This window comes from Ovis aries, chromosome 19 (assembly GCF_016772045.2).
Source record: "Ovis aries strain OAR_USU_Benz2616 breed Rambouillet chromosome 19, ARS-UI_Ramb_v3.0, whole genome shotgun sequence".
NCBI lineage: Eukaryota > Metazoa > Chordata > Mammalia > Artiodactyla > Bovidae > Ovis > Ovis aries.
In genome coordinates, this window is record NC_056072.1 from 50,053,429 (window position 1) to 50,079,626 (window position 26,198).

The window sequence follows — 26,198 nt, forward strand, 5'->3', positions numbered from 1 at the left end:
TGAAGAAGGAAGAATACACCAGGCAAAAGTAACAGGTGTAAAAGCCCTGAATCAAAATCTGCTTTGGGATATGTGAGGAAGACACGGGAAGCCCATGGGACTGGAACATAGAGGGCAAGGGGGAGCGGGGCAAGAAACAAAGTCAGGAGGTAGGAGAGGAGGCAAAAGCCTGATTCTGCAGAGCTATGGATAAGCTGCTTTGGACATCTGAAATCTCTGACATCTATCTGTCGCTCAGTGGTGTCCGACTCTTTTGTGACCCCATGCACTGTAGCCCACCAGGCTGCTCTGTCGGTGGAATTCTCCAGGCAAGAATACTGGGAAAGTTGCCATTTTCTTCTCCAGGGGATCTTTCTGACCCAAAGATTGAACCTGGGTCTCCTGCACTTCAGGCAGATTCCTTACCATCTGAGCGACTATAGTATTCAATGTTTTGAGGGCCAGAGGCAGCCAGATCCACTGTCATGTGAGGAAGGAATGTCTCATGTACAAATTTTTTTTTTCCTGGCCATGCTGCATGTGGGATCTTAATTTCCCAACCAGTTATCAAATCCACACTCCCTGCACTGGAATCGTGGAGTGTTAATCACTGAACTATCGGGGAAGTCCCTCATGTACACCTTTAAAAGACTCCTGGTGGGAATTCCCTGGAGGTCCAGTGGTTAGGACTCCATCCAGGCTCTTAAACTGCCAAGGGCTGGGGTTCGATCCCCGGTCAGGGAAATAAGATCCCACATGCTACAAGGCAGGGGAAAGGTCAGGAAAGTCAAGGGTGGAAATGGGTCCAGTATCAGTAACATGAGAGGTGATGGCAGCCCAGAGTAGGAAGGAGAGAAGTTGTGAGCCCTGCGCAGTATTTTGGGGATAGAGCCAACGAGGTAGAGCTGGACGCCAGAAATGCTGGAGCAAGGAGGACACAGAGAGGAGTATCAAATGTGGGCGGAAAGGGAGCAGCTACTGGGAGAGCTGGTGGGGGGCGGGCCGACTTGACATCCATCTGACGAGGGAGCCTAGGATGCAGGAGTCTGGAGCCCTCGAGTTGCAGCCGATTGTGAGAGAGAAAGCATTAGGAGTCCAAAAAGAGTTGCTGCCCGCAGCCTGACTAGGAGGCAAGACGCTGGCGGGTGGGGGACCCAGCGGTGGGGGGTGGGGGGGCGCGGGGCGGGGCCCAGGTAGCACTGCGCAGGCGCCGAGCTTACTGTTTCCATGGCGGCGAGGACTCACGCGCAGCAACCGCTCCGCAACCGTAGGGTCCCAGACTTCGGCCCCGCGGGAGACCGTGGTCCCCGAGCGTGTCGGCATCGCCACCCCAGAGCCAGCTGCTGCCTGTGGAAAGCCAGACCCCACCTTCACGCTCTCACCCTGCGGAGACATGGGCGACCTGGAGCTGCTGCTGCCGGGCGAGGCTGACGTGCTAGTCCGGGGACTGCGCAGCTTCCAGCTGCGCGATATGGGCTCCAGAGGGTGAGGCCGCTGAATACAGGGTCAGGTGGCGTCATGGGGTCAGAGTCCTTGAGTTGGGGGAGTGTGGGCCAGAGTCCTGTCGGGGGAGGGTTTGCCCAGCGTGGAGGGGCCCGTAAGGTGGGGAGGAAAAGCTCTCTGAGATAGGGTTATATGGTCCTGAGCCACCTTGGACCCCTCAGAATCGGGTTAGGCTTCAATAGCACCCAGCCCCGACCCCCGCTCTTACTGCACAGATGTGCACCCACATGCACATACAACCTGGGGCAGGTGGAACCAGCAGCATGAGAACCTGGAGAAACTGAACATGCAGGCCATCCTCGATGCCACGGCCAGCCAGGGCGAGCCCATCCAGGAGCTGCTGGTCACCCATGGGAAGGTACGCTGGAGTCACAGGCAGGGGTCCTGCTTTTTCACCGCTCCACACCCCACCACCACCCTACCCTCTCAGAAACTGGGTGCCTACACTTCCCTCTGACTGGCACCTCGGTCCTCCCCAAAGGAGAAAGAAGAGTGTGTTACACATTTGATTTAGCACCCCTATGGGACAGGACCCTGGCATGCCTGGTGGGGAGCAGGGTGCAAGTTGATTAGGGAGATAGTCCTGGATCCTAGAACAGCCTAGGCTGTAGGGGTAGGGCCCAGGTTCTAAAGGCATTCCTGACTAGCCTGTCAGGCTAGAGAGGGGCCCCCAGTGAAGTAGGGCAGAACTTTGGCATAGAAGGGGGCAACCTCCCCAACAGGAGACAGGGAGTTAGAAACCAGGAGTTGGCTTGACTGGGATGTGAGCCAGGAGGTGGCACCAGTAGATGACCTGAATCATCACTGACAAAAGGGTTCCTCTACAAGGAAAAAGTGGAGCCCCCTACTGGTGGGGTGGGGTAGGAATAGGGCACTGTGAAGGGGCCTGAGAAAAGTGAGGCCAAGGCACACAAAAGCCTCTGAAGATCAGAGAACAAGGACAAGAGAGGGCATGAGCAGGAGGCATGAACAGGAGGCTGGCCTGAGGGTGCACTTGGATGGGGGAGCGGGGGCAAGGGCTCAAGTGCAGAGGGAGCATGGCAGCCTGGGGACAAGGGAAGGACCAATCCATATGAAGCCTGGGGGATGGAGACCCTACCAGAGGTGTTGGAGGCAGCTGGAAATGAAGGTTCAAGGTGCAGGAGAGAGGTTTGGGAAGGAATTCATGGGGCATAGGAGAGCCTAAGGGTCCTCGGGAGTTTGGAGGGCTGAACTGGGTTGACCTGTTAGCAGGCCACCTCACCCCTTGTCCGCTGCCCTCCCCCTCAAAGATCCCGACGCTGGTGGAAGAGCTGATTGCAGTGGAGATGTGGAAGCAGAAGGTCTTCCCTGTGCTGTGCAAGCTGGAGGACTTCAAGCCCCAGAACACGTTTCCCATATACATGGTGGTAAGCTGGGCCGTCGGTGCATACCCCCAGCTGCCCCTTCAGAGGGCCCTGAACTAGAGAGGGTGGCTGGTAGCCTGTATCCTGCTCTCAGCAGCTCCAGGCCCTGTCCTCCTCCTCTTTATGTGACAGTTACACCACGAGGCCTCCATCATCAACCTCCTGGAGACAGTGTTCTTCCACAAGGTGAGGCAGCCGCCTTGCCCATTGGCTACTGCCCTCAGCGAGAGTCTGGCAGTGAGGGGGGGTTGTGTCTGTGTGGCCAGAGCATCAGAGCCAGGTCGTTTCCCCCTCTCCTGCCCTTCAGGAGGTGTGCGAGTCAGCAGAGGACACTGTCTTGGACCTGGTGGACTACTGCCACCGCAAACTGACTCTCCTGGTGGCCCAGAGTGGCCGTGGTGCCCCCCCTGAGGAGGAGTCCCAGTACAGCAGCCCCATGCAGGTGGGCTGGAAGTTCCCTGGGGTTGGCAAGGGCTAGACCCTGGTCCCCCTTAGCTTGAACACCATGTGCCCCACCCTACCCCCCACCTCAGGAGCTGCAGAAGCAGGCAGAGCTGATGGAATTTGAGATCGCACTGAAGGCCCTCTCAGTGCTTCGCTACATCACAGACTGTGTGGATAGGTGGGCAACCCAGTCAGGCCTGGGGCCTGCAGTGGAGGGCTGGGAGCCTGGGCCTGTCACCTCCACTCACCTCCCCATCCCCATCCTAGCCTTTCCCTGAGCACCTTGAGCCGCATGCTCAGCACCCACAACCTGCCCTGTCTCCTGGTGGAATTACTGGAGCACAGTCCCTGGAGCCGGCGGGAAGGAGGTAAGGTCCTCCTCCACCCGCCTAAGCCCCAGTTCACTGCTTCCAAGACATCTTCCAGGATTGATGGGGTGGGCCACTTGCAGTCAGGTAAACTTTGCCCCCTTGCCCAAAGAGAATACCAGGATGTTTCACCCACAGTGGGCCTAGACCTGGACTCTGTTTCAGGCAAGGCCTGTGTGCCCACTACTGAGGAGTCACGCTGCTCTGAAGTGAGCCCCACCCCAGTGTGGGTGTGTCCTGTGGCCCATGCAGCTCGGTCATTCAAAGAGCACGCAATGCCTGCACCCCATATGTTGGTTCCTGTTCCCAGGCAAGCTGCAGCAATTTGAGAGTGGCCGTTGGCATACAGTGACCCCCTCGGAGCAGCAAAAACTGAGCAAGTTGGATGGGCAGGTGTGGATCGCCCTATACAACCTGCTGTTAAGCCCTGAGGCCCGGGCCCGCTACTGCCTCACAAGCTTTGCCAAAGGACAGCTACTCAAGGTAGGGAACTCCTCCTACCTGAGTGTCCACAGCCCCTGCCCTGCCCTAGGTCACCCTTGATGTTTATTTTTGCCCGCCCACCTCAGCCGCAGCCCTGTCTCCACACCTTGGGCCTCAGGTGATAACAGCAGCTAGTGGGACCTGGGTCCCACTGGCACCCTCAGCCCAGCCCAGCCCAGCCCAGCCCAGGCCCTGTCTGTTCCTCCACCCTCTGGTCAGCACCACCTCACACTGCCTCCCCTGGACACCCTTGCAGCTTCGGGCCTTCCTCACAGACACACTGCTCGACCAGCTGCCCAACCTGTCAGACCTGCAGGGTTTCCTGGCTCACCTGGCCCTGACCGAAGCCCAGCCCCCTAAGAAGGACCTGGTGTTGGAACAGGTAGGCTCTTGGAAGTTAGTTGGTCAGGACCACTGCTCACTTGACCAGCTCTTCCTCCCTGCCACTCTCTGCTTCTCTTCCCCAGATCCCAGAAATCTGGGAGCGGCTAGAGCGAGAGAACAAAGGCAAGTGGCAGGCTATCGCCAAGCATCAGCTGCGGCATGTATTTAGCCCCTCGGAACAGGACCTGAGGCTGCAGGCGCGAAGGTGAGGCCTGCTAAGCCAGCAGAAGAGGAGAAGGGAGGCAGCGGCGTGGATGTGGGTGGGGTTGCCCCTGTCCCCCCACCCACAGGTCCAGCAAGTCCTTCCGGACCCTTTTTCCAGGTGGGCTGAGACCTACAGGCTGGATGTGCTCGAGGCAGTGGCTCCAGAGCGGCCCCGCTGTGCCTACTGCAGTGCAGAGGCCTCCAAGCGTTGCTCCCGGTGCCAGAATGAGTGGTATTGCTGCAGGTGAGGGCATCCTAGGACCTTGGACCCCCATTCCCATACCCCTCGGATCACTGCATCTTCACCGGCCCATTTGCCTGCAGGGAGTGCCAAGTCAAGCACTGGGAGAAGCATGGAAAGGCTTGTGTCCTGGCAGCCCAGGGGGACAGAGCCAAGTGAAGGCTGCAGCGGCTGAGGGCCAACCACCCGTGCCTACAACCCACTCAAGTGTCCCCCCAAAACCTCTGGATCTCAATCTGGCCTCTGCAAGTGCCCCAGCCTCCCGGGTGGTGAGGATAGCAGGCGGGAAGAGCTGTTGACCCATCTCCCCCCATCTAAGCGCTCCCCACTTCCTGCTCTATCAGGCGCGAAGGCTTAGGGTGCAGCCTCCCCAAGCTGGGGCAGGAGGCCTGGGCGGGGGGCGGGGGGGAGGGGACAAGGGCCGGATGTGGGGACCCTCTTCCTCTAGTACTGTAAAGTAAAGCTAGCTTCCACAAACACGCCTGTTTCCTCGTGGCCCCTTGAGGTCGTCGTGGTTGTTAAGAGGAGGGGAGTGGCTCGCGGGATGAAGGGAGGATAGGAAACGGAGGGCGGGGACTCTGAGAGAGCAGCCCCCAGCCGCACCCGCCGTCCCACTCCGCCTGCGGGCCGACACAGCGCGGGCGCCCAGGTTTCCATTGCGCGGCTCTCCTCTGCTCTCCCGCCGCTCTGCCTGAATCCTGGAGGCGGCGCCGAATCGGGGCCCGCCCCGCGGCCCCGCCCGCCCCGCGCTCGCTAGCGCCCAGAACCGGCCGGAGACCCGGCCCGACCGGGCCATGTCCGCTGAGCCTGAGCTCATTGAATTGCGGGAACTGGCACCCGAACGGTGCGCCGCCCCGGGGCGCACTCGGCTCGAGCGTGCCAATGCATTGCGCATCTCGCCGGGCACAGCTCGCAACGCCGCAAGGCAGCAGGTCCCGGGCCGGGGCCACCGCTTCCAGCCGGCGGGGCCCGCCACGCACACGTGGTGTGACCTGTGTGGCGACTTCATCTGGGGCGTCGTGCGCAAGGGTCTGCAGTGCGCGCGTGAGTAGCGGACCCAAGAGCTGGCGGGAGCGAAACGGGCAGCCAAGGGACAGCCCCGTCGCTGAGGGCCAAGTTGCGATGGAGGGGGTCAGGGGGGACAGTTCCCACAGACCAGGTCTGTAACCTTTGCCCCATAGCACAAGAGAGTGCGGGCTGATAGTTTATAACCTTGCCAAGCTCCACCTGCCTCTGAGACAGTTAGGCAAACGTGCTTCTCTGTAAACAAGGTACTACTTTCAAGTTTAACCAGTGCCTTGGCCCTTCTTGAGAAAGGCTTGTTCCTGTCAGTCTCTGGACTCACATTCTTACACTTACCCCTTTGGAAAGATTCACTTGCCAAGTCCCCCAGGAGAATCCCTGTGGTGAAGGGAACTTACCCACCTATGGGAGAAGGCCTGGAAATAGAAACTTGGGCACAGGGCTACAAGCAGGAGTTTTGAGTCTGTCTTTAGCAAATACCTATTGGAAGTTCAGTCAGCCAGCTGCTAAAACATGAAACGCAACCACACGCCAGTTGGTGCTTCTGCCCTCCCAGAAATCACCAGCAAGCTGAGGTTGCTGTCTCACTGGCCATACACCATCTAGAAACACTTGGGATGCTTTTATAGCCCTCCAAACCTCTACCCTTGGATCTTACTGCAGACCTGTTGAATCAGTCAGGTCACTGAGAGTGTACCAGCGATTTTTAAAAACAGGTCATTCTAATGTGTAGCCTGGGTGGAGAATCACTGCTCTGGCCCATTTAGGAACTTAGGGAAGATGTCCCAAGCCTGTGTGTGATGGAGACCCTCTCATCTAGTACAGGAGTTTGTCTTTATTCAGCTAGGACGAGTATGGGACTTGTGGCAGCATACAAAAAGCATGAACAAGGGCTGGGAAGATAGCAGTGTTCCCAAGGAGAAATAAAGTGGCCATGGGAATGAAAAACAGGACAATTTGGGTGTGTGTCAGAAGCAGAAACAAGAGAGGCATCAAGGATGAGTTGGGGTGGTTTGGTCTGGTTTTTGTTTTTTGCTGAGTTGAACTCTGGCAAGGGCAAGGGTGAGGAGAAGTGAAGAATTAAAAGGAGTAGGAAAGTGAGTTAAATGTTGGCCATGTCTGGTTGAATTGTTTATTGGACAGCCAAATGAAGATACTGACACAGAATTTGATCTCAAGGAGGTCAGATGGAAGCCTTGGATCTAAGGTAGGTCAGTGTACACAGAGAAGAAAAGCGATCAGGACTGGGCCTCGGACTCTCCACCATTAGATCTGGAAGCTGAAACAGAACTAAAGCCCCCTGAACAGGGATTACAGTGAGGTGGGAGGAAAACCGCGGTAGTGAGGGCCCCCGGGGAATCCGGAGAGCAAGCATCAGACGATGCTGAAGAGGTGAAGGGACCACCGCATTCCGCGGTTCGGTCTCTGAGTTCCCTGGAGGGAGGAGAGCAAGACTGGAATGGGTAGAGGATGAAGGCGAGGAATTAAGTAAGAGACCAGTGTTGGTAAGTTTTGTGTGTAAGGGGAATAGAGAAAAATGACACGAAGAGGCACTGAGTTAAAAGTTTTTTTGTTTCCCCCTCCAGTAAATGGGAGGAGGGAGGGACGCTGATAATGAGGAAGGGGAAGTTCTGCCCTAGGCGCTAGAAATCCAACTGTTGAGCAGGCCTGGATCCCTAACAGCATGAAGTCTTCCCTGCCAGTTTCCAGGCCCGGGGCGGGGGGGGGGGGGGGGGGGGGGGGGGGGGGGGGGGGACAGAACGGGGAGGCGCGGCGGCAGGGGAGACTCTAAAATCTGAGTGGCAGTGGGTGTTAACGGGGACTAAGATAAGGCCAGTCATGGAGAACACGACGAGCAACGGCCTTCATCCCGGGGCTTCGCTTCTGTCCCCGGGACGCTCCTCCGAGCTGGTTGCTGGGGTTCCTCCACCTTATGGCCAGGCCTCTCTGCAGATTGCAAGTTCACCTGCCACTACCGCTGCCGCGCGCTCGTCTCCCTAGACTGCTGCGGGCCCCGGGACCTGGGCTGGGAACCGGCGCTGGAGCGGGACACGAATGTGGTGAGCGCGGGACCGGGGAGCTTACGGGCAACGCAGGGATGCGTGGACGAGCGGGGCCACATTGGAGGCGTTCCCTAGGGCCGCCCGGCGCTACGCGCAATAAACGTTTTGATAGCCGACTTCCCGGAGGCAGAGAGTGGCTAATTCTGCGCGCGGGCTCCAAGGGGTGCCGGGGGGTGCTGACTCGGCCCTAACCGCCCGGAGCCGCCCAGACTGCGCGCAAGTGCAACTTCCGCACCTTCCCGCAGCTGCATCCGGCCTCGAGGCCACGCTGGTGCACACGCGCACAAGCCCCATAGTGTCCCTTGGGAGGCGGGGCCTGCGAGACTGCGCTGAACTGAGCTGCCCCAGGGCTGAGATCATTCTTGGAGGCGAGGCGTGTGTGACCCCGCCCTTCGACATCCCTCCTCCAATGAGATGACAGCTATGTCTTGGCTGTCTACGTTTCAGTGTTAACGGTTGCGGCTCGGACACTGGTTCCTGCGCACGCACACTCATATACGGGCGCGCACGCGCACACGCGTTTGGGGCGGTGGTGGGAGTCTACCGGTGCACCGGGGCTGGTGGGCTGGCTGGCGCGGCGATGGGTGAGGCGGACGCGGGAACGCCTTCCTTCGAGATGACTTGGAACAGCACGACAAGCAGTGGCTACTGCAGCCAGGAGGACTCGGACTCAGAGCTCGAGCAGTACTTCACTGCGCGTACCTCGCTGGCGCGCAGGCCGCGTCGGGACCAGGTGGGGACCGGAGGTTGAGGGAGGCGGGCGGGGGCGATCTCTGGCATCTCGCCCCTCCACGGTACGTTGCAGTCTCGAGAGTTTGTGGGCCGCTCCGCCCTCCTGTCAGCGTGGATCTCGAATCGGACCGGGGCCAGCCCTCGGAACCGTGTGTCGGGCTTTCAGCACATCGGTACTGGGTGCCGAGCCCTTGCTGTTTCTGTCACAGACCGGTTGAACCAGGGGAAGCAGCTGAGTGGCTTGGGGTAGACCAGGGACAGGCATTATCCACCCCTTACTAAGGCTGACTGTGCAGTCTAGACTAGCACCTCGATTTCCGCGTGTGGGCGCTCCCACCCCTTCTCTGGGGGACCTGGAGGAAGTGGATGGGGAGGAGTCCTCGCCGGGAATTGAGAAGTGTGTTTAGGAGAGAGGCAAAGGAAGGTCCAGGCCCCTCCATTTCCACTCCTGGATGGAGCTAGCTTGGTCCCCACCTCTTGCCGGTCCCGGCCTGTCACCAGCTGCTGGAATGTGGAAGATTCTCAGTCTCCCCTCCTCTTCGGTGGACCAGGAGTACTCGCTTGGGCAGCGTATATACAAAAAAAATCAGAGCAGACCAGGGGATCTGGGAATGGCCGGGAAGGAAGCCTTGTTTTGGACTGTCAGCATTCAGGAGCACTTTACCCACGAAAGGTGGGAAAGGCTAGATTGTAAAATGCCCTGAGAGGGATCAAGAGATAGGGGTTACTAATTTGGGACTATAAGGTGTGGTACTGGAGCAGCTGTGCCTCTGAGAGCCTCCCAGATGTCCCCATTATCAGAGACCTCTGTGCTGTGTACCATGTGTGACCATCAGGCTCAGAGCTGGTACACTTCAGCAGAGCAGGAAAGAGAGATGGGGACCATGAAGTGAAGTTCAGTATACCTGGCAGCAATGGGGCAGAATTCCTTACATGAGCCAAGAGAAAGGAGTTATGGGTGATTATTTAGATGAAAATTCTATACCTTGAAAGCTCAGTCCAGGGTGTGGGTACAAGGTCTGAGGGTGGATCCCTGGGAATGTCCCTGTCCCTGTGTCACTCAGGCCTGAGCCATTTTCCATCGTGGAAAGGTGAGAAAAACCACAAGACACTAACCAATTGAAAAGCAGGCTGTGGAGTCCCAAGATACATACATATCTTGTATGTAAGATATGTATATCTATGGCTGATTCATGTTGATCTATGGCAGAAACCAACATGATATTATAAAGCAATTATCCTTCAGTTAAAAATAAGTTAGAAAAAAAAAAACAACCATCAGTCACTCTGGACAGTGGCAGAGTAGAGTTTGAGTGGCTAGAGTGCAACAGAAGGGAAATTCCAAGGTCCTGTTATATGTCCCTCTGGGACAAACTTGTGGAATTCTCCTCCAGCAGTCAGTTTTAGAAAATGGAAAATGAAACTTTTTTCTCTAGAATCCTGGCAGGACAGTGCAGTACCTCCAGTCCCAAGTCCTTGAGGGAGGTTCACCTGGAGAAGGGAAGGGGCTGGAACTGAGGTCACTGCATTCCAGTCTGGGGCTCTTGGACAACCCAGGGAGGGAAGAGGGGGGACCCAGGCTAGAGCTCAGAGCCATCATAAGGAAGGGGAATAAGTGAGTAGCATCCCTTTGATCACCCTGTTCTGTAAACAGAATTCTCTTCCTTCTTGCCTTGGCACTAGATTCTGCTCAGCTTTCCTCTTGCCCCTAGCACCTCTTCCATCCTGATACTCCTTTCCGCTGGGGCATGCCTTGTCCAAAATCCTCTCCTTGGATGGAACAAACACATCCGTCCTTTATTCCCAGCCCCTTTAGCCATCATTTTATCCCCCCCCTCCATCCCTCATTTTCCAGGATCCAGATGATTTGTTCTTACCAGTCCTACAAGATTTCCAACCATCTCCAACAAGGTTTCTGCTAGAGTTTTTCACTTCTCAATGCTCTTTTCTATCTGCGAGACTTGGAAGCTTGGGGAAGCAAATAGGCTTTGGTTCCCACCCCTCCTCCAGAGCCTCAGTCCTCAGTGTCAACAGCTTGCTGACAGCTGAACAGCTGCAGGTAGTAGGTGAAGAGCATATTGCTAAAAGGCTGTGAACTCTACCCTACCCCTCATCTGTCCTTCCTATTGTTCACATGAGATGGTGTAAGCTTGAAAGTGAAAGTGTTAGACCGAGGCAAGAATGCTGGAGTGGGTAGCCATTTCCTTCTCCAGAGGATCTTCCCCACCCAGGGATCGAACCCAGGTCTCCTGTATTGCAGGCAGATTCTTTACCATCTGAGCTATCAGATGGTTTAAGCTTAGGGGGCTCCAAAGGAGTAGTCAGGAAGAAGTCTGGCTGTCCTGGCTCAAAGCTGAGCGAAGATTAAGGTTATTCTGCAGAAGACCTTCTAATGGGAACTTCTCTGGGACAGCGCATTGGTCAGTGATGATCTCAGCTGAGTTTGTGACACTCCCATTCCTACTAGGGCCTGTCTGATGGCAACAGGAAGTAAGGCTGATGCAATGAAACAAGGGAGTTTGGCTGAAGCCCTGGCCCATACGCCACCCTTCTGACAAGAATCCAGTCCCTGGAGGAACAAGGGGAAGGGCTGAGTGGTGCAGCTAAAATCTTTGGGCTGAACCCTCTAGACAGCAGGGAGGAGGTGCATAAGCTTCCCTGTTTGGCACTTGTGGGACAGGCTCTACTAGAAGGCTGCCCATGTCCACCTCTGGCAGATTGGAGCCTGGCCTGAAGCTGCCTTTTGTGCAACTTGGGTCAAGATCAAATGACACGTCACAGTGGTTTTCACACTGTGTCTGAGACATGTAGGCCTGGCCCACATCCCCCACCAAGAAGCGTTAAGGTTGTAGCAGTTGCCCCTCTCCTCCTGCCCCCTGGTGGCTGGTCTCCTGGTATGCACCAATCCCTGTACCTCTCCCCCTGTAGTGAGTCATGGTCAAGGCAGAGAGGCAAAGTGAACTGCCTTCTCCAGGAGACACCTTGACCCCACCCAACTAGGGTGCTGAGATCACGCTGTTCCTTCTCAGAGTCCCTGATCTTATCCTGGCCTTGATTTCAAGGTGTCCTTAGAACCTTACCCAGGGCTGAGGAGGCTCCAGGCCAGCAGCAGAGAAGCCAAATGATTCTGCCTTGGCTGTCTCCATAGAATGCAGAACCAGGAGCTGTGCTGGTTTCCTTTCATCAGGCCACGAACTATGTTGTCAGTTTCCAAAGGCTGCCCACAGGCCATTTTACAGAGTGGTCCACCAGGAGTTTATCGTCCTGCCTGTGACATGCACTGCAGAGGAATGGGTTCTGTGAGGGCCCTCTCTCCATGCCTGCCCATCTTTCAGGACGAGCCCGTGGAGTGGGAGACACCCGACCTTTCTCAAGCTGAGATCGAGCAGAAGATCAAGGAGTACAATGGCCAGATCAACAGCAACTTGTTCATGAGCCTGGTGAGTTGACAGCCTGTTCTGGAGAGAGATAGGAACCCAGCCACATGCCTGATGCCCAGAAGGTCAGAGTTGAGGTATTCTTGGGAAGGCCCGAGCAGTGATTTATTCACACCCACTCTAGCCCCAAGTGGACTGGTAGTTTCCAGTCCTGTTCCATCTCACCTGGCACCTAATCACAGTTTGGTTTTTCCTCTTTAGAACAAGGATGGCTCCTACACAGGCTTCATCAAGGTTCAGCTGAAGCTGGTGCGCCCTGTCTCGGTTCCCTCCAGCAAGAAGCCACCCTCCCTGCAGGATGCCCGGCGAGGCCCAGGGCGGGGCACAGCTGTGAAACGCCGCACCTCCTTCTACCTGCCCAAGGATGCTGTCAAGCACCTGCACGTGTTGTCACGCACACGGGCACGTGAGGTCATCGAGGCCCTGTTGCGCAAATTCCTGGTGGTGGATGACCCTCGAAAGTTTGCACTCTTTGAGCGGGCTGAGCGCCATGGCCAAGGTGGGCTTCCCACCCCATCCCACCATGTGTGAGGGTATATACACATGTAGGGGCATGTGCTCCTGTGCATGCGGGAGCTGAGGGGCCTGTGCCTGGCTCTAATTAAACCCTCCCTTCCCTCTGCCTGGCCCACAGTGTACCTCCGGAAGCTGTCCGATGAGGAGCAGCCCCTACGCCTCCGGCTCCTTGCAGGGCCCAGTGAGAAGGCCCTAAGCTTTGTGCTGAAGGAGAATGACTCTGGGGAGGTGAATGTGAGTAACAGCTCTCCTTAGTTTCTTGGGTGTGACTGGGCAGGACTGGAGGGTTGCAGCTACCGTAAGACTTGAAGGAGCAACAGGGCTGCGGACAAGCCCTGCAAAGCCTCTGCAGAAGTGTGTGAGCCTTGCTGCTAAAGTGGGGGTTTCCAGGAAATTCATGCCAAGGTCTAGGTCTTGTCTCAGGAAACCAGAAAGAACTATCTTGATGCACTGCTCTTTCCTGTTGTGGGAAGTCCTCAGGAGATGCAGGAGTCCATCTGATGGCATGGTGATCTCAGGCCAGGTCAGAGCCACACAGATAGGCACAGGACAACATGGAGGTGCCCATCTTTAGGCATTAGAACTTTTTACCAGGAAGCTCTCCAGCTCCCCGGTAGTGCCTCTGCAGACTGAGATTAAACTCAGAGAAAGGAGGCATGACCTGTCCACAGGTAGCTAAGGAACACTGGTTTGGTTGCCTGTCTGCAAGGTCACTGCCCTACTTTGTGGGACCCATCTTCTCTATATATTGTTGTTGGGAATCTTAACACAGACCGTGCAGGCAAGAACCTAACACTGGAAAGCACCATCCTAACTGCATGATCATGATAAAAGTCATCTTCTTTTGGGAGAGCCTGCCAGCTTGGTAGTGCCTGCTATAGCTTGTGTCTCCTTTCTCCCCCTCCAGTGGGACGCTTTCAGCATGCCTGAGCTACACAACTTTCTGCGCATCCTGCAGCGGGAGGAAGAGGAACACCTCCGCCAGATCCTGCAGAAGTACTCCTATTGTCGCCAGAAGATCCAAGAAGCCCTGCATGCCTGCCCCCTGGGGTGACCTCTTGTACCCTGGGGTGGAAGGAGGAGAGTAGGCAGCGCCAAGGGCGTGCCGTGTGAGTGTGCAAAGGCCCCTGTGGCCTGAGGAATGAGTGTGCATGGAGGCCCTCTCTTGCTGGGGGAACGAGCCCAGAGAACAGCGAAGGAGCTGGCCCCCTGTGTCCACCAGTGGGTGGAGCAGAGCATGGCTCTTCACCCTTCTGCCTGTCGCGTACTGGGTCATGGTGGGCCAGGGTTGCCCTTGGAAGCTGCTCCAGGCTTGCAGCATGGGTAGAGGAGACAGAAGTCTCTTTAAATTTGTCTCAGATATGAGAATCTTGGAGACCCTACAAACAGAATAGGGTCATTTGCAGGGATGAGGGCCCTTGTCTATGCAGAATGGTTGTGTGATTTGGGTCTTGGATGGGGGAGGGGGGTGTCTCAGGATAGCCCTATCAGAACCAAGGGTGAGTGTTCAAGATAAGACAGGCATCAAGGAAGAGTCTAGGGTTCCCTCTCCAGCACCCTCTGACTCCTCACACACCTTCAGGTCAGGGAGTGCTGGCTAAGGGTGCAGCAGTAGTGCCTCTGCCTCCTCCAAGGAGGATGTCCCTGGGCCAGGCTCTCTGTGAATGTGGGCACTGGCCCACGTGTCTGTGCCTTGTTTGCCAGTCAAAGCCAGGGTCTTTCCCTTGGGTATTTTTGATGATGTATGCGAATGTATGTACTATTTTGTGGCCTCAGCTGAATGCCTCCTGTGGGGAAAGGGGTGGGGGTGATAGTCATCAGGGCCTGGGGTCTGAGAGAATTGGCTAAATAAAGATTTAAGAATTCTCCTGCTTTTGGATTCTTTGGGCCCTCATCTGTAACTGCCCCACATGCCAGTGGCTGCCAAAATTGATGGACAGGCTCACAGTAACTATGGGACAAATCTGTGAAGGATGTGGTATATGGATATGTACTCAGTCATCACTCAAACCCTGTGGCTAAGGTTGTAGTGGGGGTAAGAACATCAACTGCTAGAGCTTAGAGAAACCACACACTCCATGCTGTGGAAGGCGCTTCACCAAATATTGAGATCCTACTGTGGACCAGACACTGGTCATGGTACCAAAGGTACAGATGTTAATGTCCACAAACCTTCATAAAGCAAGGCTTCTGGTGGGTTTGGAAAGAACACTGAATTTGAAGTTCTTTGGCCCTGAATGTAGATATACAACCATTGGCCAATTCCTTAATTTTATTTAGGTTCAGTTTCTCCTAACATGCCACAATTGGAGATGGCAAAAAAGATATGGGGATAGAAGCCAGATGGGCACTGACCAGTTTGGCCTGGAGTCAGGCCCTAAAGTGCTGGTTTGGGGGAGGTACCCGGTGGTTGGGCAGGTCCGCTGAGCCTGACTCTAGGGGTCGGGGACATAAGAGCCGCCATACAAGCTAAAGAAACCAGGCGGAGGACAGCCACCGCTTTCCCTGGTGGGAGCAGCCCGAGCTGGAGAGAGCGTGGCCTGCTGGGAGCTGACGTCTTGCGGTGCATGCTGGGGTACTAGCATCTGAGGGCGGCTGTTGGTCCCGCCCCGCGGACCGACGAGAGAAGCAGCCAACCAGAGGGGGCAGCATGCGGCGCATTCGGAAGCGGAAGTGAGGTTTCCGTGGAGACAGCGGAGCCTGCGGAAGGCGGCGGCCGCGGCGGCGGCGGCATCTGCGAGCCAAGGCCCAGGCAGGGTATGGTGGCGCCGACGGCCTTGTAAGAGCGAAGTTACCGCGGGGCCCGCCATGCGCCGGCGGCCCTGACATGGGCGCCAGCGGCTCCAAAGCTCGGGGCCTGTGGCCCTTCACCTCGGCGGCGGGGGGCGGCGGCCCAGAGGCGGCGGTCGCTGAGCAAGCTTTGGTGCGACCGCGAGGCCGAGTCGTGCCCCCCTTCGTATTCACGCGCCGCGGGTAAGGGCGCGGGGTTCCGCCCCCGGGAGGACAGACGGGCGGCTGGGCGTCTCGCGACATGGGGCACTCCCGCCGCTGTACCCCCTACACCCGAGTCAGGACGACTCCCGTATTTCAGGTCCCCATAGGAACAAGGGGTGGGGAAAGCCGAAACAGGCGGTTCCTGGTGGCCTGGCTGCTCTGAAGGTCTCCCTAGGAGAAGAGTGGGCATGAGGCTTGTCCCTGGGCAGGTCCTCCGTACGATAAAGCTAAGATTGGGTCTCCCTGAGACTCCAGAACCTCTTCCTTTCATCCCTTCCATCCCAGCCTGCTAGCCGAAGGCTCCTATTCTCCCTCACCCCCAGTTCTCCCTAGAAGAGAATGACCCTCTGTTTTGTCTGTTTCCGTTCACCCCAGTGGTAGGGTTGGACCTCTCTGGGTAGTGGCTGGGAGAGTAGGACTGGGCCCTAGCGTTGAGGCAGGAACCTGGGGAAAAAGACCCTCACCCCAGGTATGTTTTCCCAGATCTGGGGGCACTGACCTCTCCCCTCCCCCAAGGGGCCCAGATAGGAGCACTAGATGGGCCTGGTTCTCATGGGCCCTGGGGACTGCTGCTCAGGTGTTGCTGGGATTTGGATGTAGAATCTAGGGGGACCCCAATAATGGCAGTTTGGTTGCATCAGCCACCTGGACCCGGGAGGATTCAGCCTTTTTTCTTCAGGCTTCCTCCTAGCTCAGGCATCTGCTATCTCAGGCTTTGGCCTTGGGCCAGCAGTGTCTTCTGGAGTGAGACCAGCATGCCCAGGCCACCATCCTTCTCACTCTAAAAGTCCAAGGGCCTGATGGAATGGCTACTCTTGCTGAACAAACCAGCATCGTTTGGGTATGGCCTCTCTTCTTAGGGTCTGACAGAGTAGCACTGGCCGCCATCCTACTCCCCACTTTCTAGTGGACCCCAGATCCTAAGCGAAAGATTGTCCAGACATATTAACCTCCCTTTCTCCCACCAAGGTTGTTCTTCCCCACTGTGGGGAGGGCATACTTCCCTGTGGTCTGTGGCATTTGCCATGACTAGCGTGGGGCTCCAGCCCAGCCTGTTCCCCTCTCCCTCTGCACAGCTCCATGTTCTATGACGAGGATGGGGATCTGGCTCACGAATTCTATGAGGAGACAATCGTCACCAAGAACGGGCAGAAGCGGGCCAAGCTGAGGCGGGTGCATAAGAACCTGATTCCTCAGGTGAGGGGCTGGGCAGTGGCCACAGAGCCTGTGTTGAATGTGTGGAGGCAGACCCAGATGGGGTCTGCTGTCATGGTGGGGGCTCTTGGGGGAGGAACTGGGAGGAACAGGAAGGCTTCCTGGAATAGGGGCCCTGAGCTGGGCCTCACTAGCCTCTGTTTCCATGGCAGGGCACCGTGAAGCTGGATCCCCCCCGCATCCACGTGGATTTCCCTGTGATCCTCTATGAGGTGTGAGCCTGGGGGGTGGCAGGCATAAACACCCCCTGCCCCAGCAAGACACCCCCAGGCTCAAGGTGTGGCTTCCATTGAGGAACCTAGGCTGGGGCCACAACCGTGAATAAACTCCACTGGCCTGGAACCTTCAGCTGTGAGCAGGGCAGTCCTACAGTGCTGGTTGGGTGTTGGTTTGTATGTGGACCAGAGATGGCTGGAAGCTGGTGAGGGCTGATGGCGGAGTTACCAGTCCACCTTTCCCAGCAATCCCTACAAGGAGCATGGCAGGGCACATGCTGGTCAGGAATGCCTGGTTCCTGTGCCCTTGCCTGGCCTGCATTCTTCCAAGCTTGCCTAGGGCCCAGCCCTGCTAGAGGCTACAGCACTTTACAAGCAAGGTCTGCCTTTTTCCAGCCCCAGGGCAATGGGAGCTCTACAAAAGTGGGAACTTCCTTTCCCTCACTTCCTTTACCCTCTCGTTGGAGCATTTCAGCCGTTTGCTACCTCGATTCCTCCCGTGTTGGACAGAGGCTGGGGGCACAGCAAGCCTGATTTTTCCTGCCTACCTGCCCATTTGTTCCCAGCCCCAAGATGGATGGACAATTTGCTGGCTGTTAATAGGAGTAGGGACTGGTGTGGGAGGTTTCTCCCTCTACCCAGGGCTGGCCCGATCCCTCCCCACTGCAACTAGCTGTTCTCCCCGCTACAAGTTGAGAGGGCAGAGGATGGGGATCAGGAAGGGCTCTGGATGCCTGTGCCCCATCCCACCTACTGTATCTAATCCCCCTTGCCCTTGCACATCCACCACCCTGTGGTAAGGCACAGCACCCTAGGGCTGGTGCCAGTAGCTCTGAGGAGCCCACCACCCCTTTTCCCTACAGTATACCCCTCCCTTCAGTATCAGTCAAGAGAAAAGTACTGGAGCCCCTGGATAGGGGCAGAAAGGAGAGAACAACCATTAATAGGAATACTTAAAATGTGAAAGCTTGTAAATAGTCTAGTCCATGATGTTGTTGGGGCAGAGTCTGATTTCTACATAGAAATGATTTTTTTTTTAATTCCTTACTGTGCAAACTCTGTGCTTTAAGCGTGTGAGAAATGGCTTGGGGAGGGTAGTCCTCAATCTAGGAAGGCTGTTGTGTTATTTGTTCAATAAAATTATTTGTAGACCCTGCATACAAGACTGACATCCTCTGAGGTTGTGACACCCAGTGTCTGAACTACCACATGGGCATAGAAGGTAGACCTGGGTCCAGGACTGGTTGCACTGATGTCTGGCAAGGTCCAGAGTGAGCCTGAGCCCAGCCTGCGGGCATCCCAGCTACAACCAGCAGGTGGCAGTGTATTCACACAGACCTCACTACAGGCCCACTCAGGATGGAGAGCCACTCCTGTACTAGGTTCAGTAAGTGGAGACCCTGGAATTGGAAGGCTCTGGGATACTTCAGTAGGGACTGGCTCCACCTGCCTGACCTGAGATGACAGTGTGACCTCAGGTCTGGAACAGTAGTTCTGTCCCCAGCTGAGGCAGCTGACCCTATGTGAGGTCACAGCCTGAGCCCCATAGACCACCTAGGGCCCAGCCTTAGGTGGACAGCAGCCAGGTGGCTGCCACTGCCCTTGACCTGCTGCAAAACTGCAGCCCAAATCCACTTACCTCTCCTGGTGGACACTACCAGGAGTATAGACTTGGGGCTTCTGTTCCAGCAGGTTAAACTCATTCACCCAGTACTTCCTCTCATCCTTTCTGCTCTTGCCTTCTCACCTGCCACCTGCCTCCTTGAACATTTGGCCTACACTTCTCAGGTCGGATTGTGAGGCCAGTTCTCTGCTAGGCCTACCTTTTGGCCATCAGCCCAACTCCCTGTAAGGGAAGAGAGAGTTCAGGGACACAGGCTGCTGGGTCTGGGAAGTTGACCTACCTGTCTTTTGGAGGTTTAAACTGGTCAAGTCTGGAGCAAGATCACCCTCTGCAGTCTGGACTTGAAGTTTGCCTCTGGGTATCTTCCCATTTGCAAAGTAAGATGCCAGGCATAAGGCCCTATCACCCTTCACTGCCCCTCCTACTGACTGCCCCAGGGCCAGGGTTCTGCTGTGCCGGATGGCATCCCATCATCACTGTCCCAGTGTGGGGAACTCCCTGTGCTGGGCCTGCCCTAGCTGACTCTGAAGCGGGAAACAATGGGGGTCATGGCTGTGCTTCCCCACTCCCTCCCACTGGGCTGTGTGCACTTCCTTCCTGCTGGCTGCCTGAGGAAATGTCCCTGCCCTGGAACAGTGGTCTGGCCTTTGTTTCCCCAGGGGCCCCTGCCCTTGGAGCTTCTGAGGCCTGTGTCCCTTACAGAGCTGGCATGGTGGTCCAGGGACACCATCCTCCCATGCCATGTCCTGGACTCCTTGGTCATCAGGGGTAGACTGTAGGATATGTGCCCACCTCCCCTACTCCACCAGGCTTACACAGCCTTCTATTAGGGGAGAGGCCCTAGGCATCAAAGGGGTGGGATGGTAGGTCCAGGGGGAGTAGGCCCAGGGTGATTTAAGGGTGTGCAGAGTTGTCTGCACCTCTGGAGGAGTCTGCTGGAACCCTGCTGCAGCCCTCCCTGGAGCCAGCTACATTATGGACACACTCTCCCCACAGAAATACACCTCTCCCCTCACCAATTTTGTAAGGAGCCCTGTACTCGGCAGCATCTTAGAACCAACCAGGAATGTCCCCTGACAGAAGAACACCGTACAGAAGCCTCCCAGGCCCTGTCCCTCCCCGCCCCCGCCTCACCCACATCAACACTCTGTCACACTTTGTCCACTCTCACACATGAGATGCTTCCTCTATCAGTGGAAAAAAAATGACTCAGCTCCTGCAAGTTCCCTCAACACCCCCCACCCCAGGGCTGGTTCTCTTCACCACCTGCTTTAGGGAACCATCTGCCAAACATCCCCCAAGTAGTTTGACTTCCCAAAGCACCACCACCAGGGCCGCTCCCCCTCATAAGCTGCTGATTTGAGGATGGGCCTCAGCCCTAGGGGCAGGTTTGAGAAGCTGTCAGCATGGGGGAGGCTGGCACCTTGGCTGGGTCCTCCAGCCTTCCTGTCACCTGGTGCAGTTTGCTGGGCCAGGGCCTACTCAGGGGAGGGGCAGGGCAGGCAACCAGCCAGCAGGACATACCGGAGGGAAGCAGGGTCAAGGCGGTCCCTTCCCCCGCGCCTGTTCCTGGCCCTTTCCTCTCTGAGGGGCAGCAGGAAGTGAGGATAAAGGGCTGGGGTGGGAGGCGGGAGCTGGTGGGAGGGATGGGGTTTATCAAGTCGCCGGCGGGCTGCCCAAAGGGCAGGAGCTGGCGCGAGTAGCTTGGCTAGAGACTTACCCCGGGAAGGAGGGAGGCCGCCGACCTACTGGGCCGACGGACTCCCACACAGGTGAGCCCAAGGCAGACGACTGGTCTGCACTCTGGTACATGGCGCTCCCTCTCTCTCCTCCCAGGCGCCTGCGCGGGGAATGGGCTGGCCAAGCAGACCCGGGCCCTTTGGGGAGCTGAGGACCCCGGGGAAGCGGATTTAGGAAGAGGCAAGGAATTCTCGCTTCCATTGCAGCTGCAAGCCTGCTCCCCAGAGGGAGGGGCGTGCAGGGCGAAAAGACAGGATGCCCAGCGGAGGCCCAAGGGAACGCTTCTGGCTGAGCCGGTTTTTTCCGCGGTCCAGCCAGGAACTTCTGTAAAGGTGGCAGCCTTCTCAGAGTTGAAAGGACGACTTGGGGTTCCCACAGGGCCCCGAGGCTGGACAGAGGGAATAGGAGCCCAAGGACTGGCCCGTCCCAGTTGCAAGTCAGGAGCAGGGAGATGCCCTACCCTCAGGGCTTGCTGGACTTACAGGCTCCCAACCAGGCAAGCCTAACTGCGACCCACAGCTTGTGTTACCAGGACAACCACTGCTTCCACCCAGCCCTGGATGGGCTAAGACGCGGGTGCTAGGCCCCCCAGCCCCAGACTGGCAAGGGGCGGGGATTCCCTTCCGACCAGGGTCGGGGAAGGGGAGCCCTGAACCGTAAGGGGGGCGGGGCAGTACTGTCCCGGGAGATCGCAGACAGACTGCGGGTCACCGTCCCCCTTTCCATACAAAGGGGGGCCCCAGGACTGGAGATTACACTCAGAGTGCAGAGCCAGATTCTCTACTGCCCCTAGCCAAGGCCTCAAGGTCCCACAGCACCTCCTTACGGACGAATGAGGGAACGTCACGCTACCTTCATTCCCTTCCCGACCCTCCTCCTTTACGCTGTCCCTTTAAGCGGCTGGCCGCGTCGCGGAGCAGGGAGGAGTGTACCACTGGCCGCAGGTTGCGGGGGTGAGCTTTAGGCTGACTTGGCGCTCGTGGCTGAGACTCCAGAAGAAAGCCCCATTTGGAGGCACCTCAGAGTCCCAGACTGGTGGCTACATTCCTCGGAAGAGGATCTGGGGTCCTCGGAGCCCAAAGCGCGGTACTGGCGGCCCGAAAGTCAGGCACATCTTCCCTCCCCCGTCGTAAATCCTGCGCAGGGCCCGCCTCCGCGCTGGATTCTTAAAGGGCCGGCGGGCTGGGGTGGAGGGGCGGAGCCAGTAGAGGCGCTGAGCCGGGGCCGTGCCTAGGAGGGCTGCGGACTGGGCTGGAACGGAGATGGAGGTGGTCATGGCGCAGGTCCCGGCGGCGCCCTGCGCTAGGTAAGGGTGGGCAGTGCCAGCCGAGCTGCTGTCTCCGCGGGCTCTGCTCTGGACCCCCCGGGGAGGCGGCCCAGACCGCCCCCCTTGCCGGCAGGGTTCAGCCCCCACGTGCGGGGCGGGGGCGGGGTTCCGGACAAAGGCCAGGTGGAGTGGGCTTTTACCCCCGGCCGCCTGGCCCGCGGGCACGCGCATTCCTGGTAGCTGTAGAGGGAAAGGCCGGTCTGCTGGCGCCACCGTGGGAGATCCACCACCCCTTTGTCCCCGCGGGGCCTCCACCAAGCTGGGGGAGAGAGTCTGCGCTCAGATAAAGTCTGTTAGCCTTACTTTTCTGTTGGGCGGGTGCTAAAAAAGATAGCAACTCCGGGCTGAGTTACAGCTTCCTAGCTACTGCAAGAGCTGTGCCTTGCCTCACCCAAATGCTGTGATTTCTCGGGACCAAAAGTTCTTCACGGGGTAGAGTGGGCCTCGGTTTGGGGCTCTCAGAAACTTTGTCCTGGGTGATACTCAGTCATGGATGAGCCTCTGGGCAGTGAGTCCATAGCTCAGTTTGTCCAGTTTCAGAGGGGTCACAGACCTAACAGCAGTTTCTGCCCAACCGTAGGCTACTTGTCCAGGAAGGAGCCCTATGCTCCTGGCAGTGAGCTATGGGGATGTGTTGCCTGTCCTTCAGTGGCCTATGGTCTTTCAGACCTGTTATAGCTAATAACAGAAGCTGAACAATCCTGGGCACGGTGGCCTAACGCAGCATGGGCTTTGGGAGTGTGGATGGGTTTGGGATGGATGACCTCCAGGATCCTCTAGACTTACTTGCTGTCTCCCACCTTTTTACCAGTTCCTGAGCTGGTGCCTGGCAGGTGACACTGACTTCCTGCAGCCCCCAGCATGTGGACAGGCCTGGGCCCCGCCGTCACACTGGCCCTGGTGTTGGTGGTGGCATGGGCCACAGAGCTGAAGCCCACAGCACCACCCATCTTCACGGGCCGGCCCTTTGTGGTTGCATGGGATGTGCCCACACAGGACTGTGGCCCACGCCACAAGATGCCATTGGACCCAAAGGACATGAAGGCCTTTGATGTGCAGGCCTCACCTAACGAGGGTTTTGTAAATCAGAACATCACCATCTTCTACCGTGACCGGCTGGGCATGTATCCACACTTCAACTCGGTGGGGAGGTCAGTCCATGGTGGTGTGCCACAGAATGGCAGCCTCTGGGTACACCTGGAGATGCTGAAGGGACACGTGGAACACTACATTCGTACACAGGAGCCTGCAGGGCTGGCAGTCATCGACTGGGAGGACTGGCGGCCAGTGTGGGTGCGCAACTGGCAGGACAAGGATGTGTACCGCCGATTATCACGCCAGTTGGTGGCCAGTCACCACCCCGATTGGCCACCAGAGCGCATAGTCAAGGAGGCGCAGTATGAGTTTGAGTTCGCTGCACGGCAGTTCATGCTGGAGACACTGCGATTTGTCAAGGCGTTTCGGCCTCGGCACCTATGGGGCTTCTACCTCTTCCCTGACTGTTACAACCATGATTATGTGCAAAACTGGGAGACCTATACAGGCCGCTGCCCTGATGTTGAGGTCTCCCGAAATGACCAGCTGTCCTGGCTCTGGGCCGAGAGCACAGCCCTCTTCCCCTCTGTCTACCTGGAAGAGACGCTGGCTTCCTCCACTCACGGCCGCAACTTTGTCAGCTTTCGTGTCCAGGAGGCTCTTCGCGTGGCTGACGTCCACCATGCCAACCATGCACTCCCAGTCTACGTCTTCACGAGGCCCACCTACAGCCGTGGACTCACAGGGCTTAGCGAGGTATGTCCTGCCAGGGCCCCGTGCTCTTCCTTGGGGAACCACTGCAGGGTTACCAGGGGGCCTCCTGCCCTCAAGTTTACTGACTACTCTACACCCCTCACCTCATTCTCTCTGTAACCCTATGAGAGGGTGACCTTGTTATCGCCATTTTGTGGATAAGAAAACTGAGGCCCAGAGAGGCTGAGAAGCTTGGCCAGAACCTCCCAGGAAATCCAGGCAGAGGAGACACTCGGGCCCAGCATTCCGACTTCGCAGTCCATCCTGACAGATGTAGGGCTGCCCTGGTGGCTCAGATGGTAAAAAATCCACCTGTGAGGCAGGAGATCTGGGTTCGATCCCTGGGTCAGGAAGATCCCCTGGAGAAGGAAATGGAAACCCGCTCCAGTATTCTGGCCTGGGAAATCCCACGGACAGAGGAGCCTGGTGGGCTACAATCCATGGGGTTGCAAAGAATTGGACACGACTGATAGATACATGCCAGGCTCAAGTGGGCCCTTGGCTTGAGAATCGGAGGCCAAAGTAGGGAGTGGAAATGGCTTAAACATTTAAGGAGAAAGTGCAGCAGCTGCTGCCTAGGGGGTAAGAAGGGGAGGGCTGGGCTGGAGTCGGGGGTCAGCGAATGAGTAGAGGCTAGGGCCTGCCCACCCCATCTGTCCTTCTCACCCTGTGGTCTCATCCACTTCCCCTACAGATGGATCTCATCTCCACCATTGGTGAGAGTGCTGCCCTGGGTGCAGCCGGCGTCATCCTCTGGGGTGACGCAGGGTTTACCACCAGCAACGTAAGTAAGACCCACCCAGCCAACCAGAGCTGAGGCTGCAGGGAGAGGCAGAGTGTTTGCACTTTCGGCTACAAACCTCAAAGTGCTCCCCTCCTCTGCTTCCCAAGGCAGCCCGTGTCCTAACAGAGAAGACAGGATCTACCCCGACCCCCACCCCTGCCCTTCACCCAGGAAGAGGGAGTTGTTGTCTTGACCAGCTGTTGAGTTCCACCCTGCCCCACCTGCCCTGCTGGGTTCCAGTCCCTGCCCGCACCCTCTTCTTAGAAGGAACGGGAACAGTGAGGGCTCAGGCATACGTGTGTGTGCACACGCTATTAAAAGAAGGTGCAGTCACACAGTGTGGACTGAGTTTCCATCTAGGCTGAGGCAGCTGACCCTCCTCCCTGTCCTCTGTCCCCAGGAGACCTGCCGACGCCTCAAGGATTATCTGACTCGGTCACTGGTACCCTATGTCGTCAATGTGTCCTGGGCTGCCCAGTACTGCAGCTGGGCCCAGTGCCATGGCCATGGGCGCTGTGTGCGCCGGGACCCCAACGCTCACACCTTCCTGCACCTCAGTGCCAGCAGCTTCCGTCTAGTGCCTAGCCACGCACCTGATGAGCCGCGGCTGCGACCAGAGGGGGAGCTCAGTTGGGCCGACCGCAACCACCTACAGACGCACTTTCGCTGCCAGTGCTACTTAGGCTGGGGCGGTGAGCAGTGCCAGTGGGACCGCAGGCGGGCAGCTGGGGGTGCCAGTGGGGCCTGGGCTGGGTCCCACCTCACTGGCCTGCTGGCAGTGGCAGTCCTGGCCTTCACCTGGACTTCGTAAGGGTCTCACCCAGCTGCCAGGCCAGCTGGCCTCTGCCACAAGGGGTCTGCCAGGCATGTAGCAGCCCACAAGGGGTGGACAAACCAGAGTCTGGACGGGCAGAGCCCTCTGAGATGCCCGGTAGGATGTCCATACCAGCTCCCACCCCCTGTTCTAAGGGGGAGGGGCAGTCCCCTGGAAAGCCCCGTCTCTCCCTGCCAGAGAGGAAGAGGGGCACAGCTGGGCCGGGGAGGACCTGACCCTACTCCCCTGCCCCTGGATAGTTTATTATTATTATTTTGGGGTCTCTTTTGTAAATTAAATATAAAACAACTGCTTCTTTGCTTGGACTGTCCATGCCTGGGCAGGGCATGTGAGAGTGCTTTCAGGCTCTTCCAAATAAGGTTTGAGCTCAGAAGTGTCTCTGTGAGACTCTCTGCTGGGGACTTCTCATCTGTAACACACGTTCACTGGGATCTGCAGGCCCAAGCTGCCCGCTCTAGCTGTCCTGCCAGGGCACTGGCCACTGGGAGCAGAGGGACTCCCATTCTACCCCAATAGCAAGGACCTTGCTTTCTCCACTGACTGGAAGGCGGCTGGGTCCAGGCTTCTGTGGGCAGGGCCCTTGTGCTGCTCCTAAATGGTGCCGTATCCCCAGCTGGGCTGGTGCCAGTCTCCTCGCCTCGCCCACCCAGGGAGAAAGTGGGAAATGGATGTTTGATCTTCCCTGGCTGGGCAGGTAGCCAGATCACTCCTCCCTGCTATTCTCAAAGGCAAGGGCGTCTCCTCCACTCCGTGTTCTCAAGGGCAGTGGACTTCAGCCACACGCACCTCTCCCCATCTGGGTCTAAGTCCTCCACTGGGTACAGTCAAGGGAAGGCCAACAGGGCACCGGGATCTGAATCACGAGGCCCACTCCCTGTTTCACTGCAGAGATGTATGATGGGGTGAGCAGGGGG

The 26,198-nt window shown here is 57.4% G+C and overlaps 4 protein-coding genes across 11 annotated transcripts; all 4 read left to right on the forward strand.

The window, feature by feature from the left end:
- The first annotated feature begins 1,200 nt into the window (after positions 1-1,200).
- Positions 1,201-5,470, forward strand: ZMYND10 (zinc finger MYND-type containing 10). Of its 3 annotated transcripts, none has more exons than XM_004018440.5 (12): positions 1,201-1,464; positions 1,732-1,840; positions 2,754-2,870; positions 3,000-3,053; positions 3,175-3,309; positions 3,401-3,489; positions 3,579-3,679; positions 3,990-4,162; positions 4,419-4,544; positions 4,630-4,751; positions 4,869-4,994; positions 5,075-5,470. In XM_004018440.5, the coding sequence occupies exons 1-12, from the start codon at positions 1,373-1,375 to the stop codon at positions 5,148-5,150; spliced, it is 1,320 nt and encodes a 439-aa protein (XP_004018489.1). In that variant the 5' UTR covers positions 1,201-1,372; the 3' UTR covers positions 5,151-5,470. The 3 variants fall into 3 exon arrangements, with proteins under 3 accessions (XP_004018489.1, XP_042092111.1, XP_011955415.1); XM_012100025.5 differs by having other exon boundaries at positions 1,249-1,464; positions 1,698-1,840; XM_042236177.2 differs by lacking the exon at positions 3,579-3,679 and having other exon boundaries at positions 3,401-3,503; positions 3,909-4,162.
- A 283-nt stretch (positions 5,471-5,753) lies between these two features.
- RASSF1 (Ras association domain family member 1) lies at positions 5,754-14,638 on the forward strand. Of its 3 annotated transcripts, NM_001161877.2 has the most exons (6): positions 5,754-6,035; positions 7,968-8,074; positions 12,145-12,249; positions 12,448-12,745; positions 12,881-12,996; positions 13,670-14,638. In NM_001161877.2, the coding sequence occupies exons 1-6, from the start codon at positions 5,786-5,788 to the stop codon at positions 13,814-13,816; spliced, it is 1,023 nt and encodes a 340-aa protein (NP_001155349.2). In that variant the 5' UTR covers positions 5,754-5,785; the 3' UTR covers positions 13,817-14,638. The 3 variants fall into 3 exon arrangements, with proteins under 3 accessions (NP_001155349.2, XP_042091654.1, XP_042091655.1); XM_042235720.1 differs by lacking the exon at positions 7,968-8,074 and having other exon boundaries at positions 13,670-14,628; XM_042235721.1 differs by lacking the exons at positions 5,754-6,035; positions 7,968-8,074 and adding an exon at positions 8,601-8,810 and having other exon boundaries at positions 13,670-14,628.
- Positions 14,639-15,448: 810 nt separating this feature from the next.
- TUSC2 (tumor suppressor 2, mitochondrial calcium regulator) lies at positions 15,449-18,342 on the forward strand. Its single transcript, XM_027957596.3, has 3 exons — positions 15,449-15,735; positions 16,833-16,953; positions 17,124-18,342. The coding sequence occupies exons 1-3, from the start codon at positions 15,590-15,592 to the stop codon at positions 17,187-17,189; spliced, it is 333 nt and encodes a 110-aa protein (XP_027813397.1). The 5' UTR covers positions 15,449-15,589; the 3' UTR covers positions 17,190-18,342.
- A 2,126-nt stretch (positions 18,343-20,468) lies between these two features.
- HYAL2 (hyaluronidase 2) lies at positions 20,469-25,577 on the forward strand. 4 transcript variants are annotated; one of them, XM_012099238.4, is made up of 4 exons: positions 20,469-20,582; positions 22,689-23,668; positions 24,360-24,449; positions 24,850-25,577. In XM_012099238.4, exons 2-4 carry the CDS (start codon positions 22,739-22,741, stop codon positions 25,258-25,260), a joined length of 1,431 nt encoding a protein of 476 aa, XP_011954628.1. In that variant the 5' UTR covers positions 20,469-20,582; positions 22,689-22,738; the 3' UTR covers positions 25,261-25,577.
- Positions 25,578-26,198: the final 621 nt, after the last annotated feature.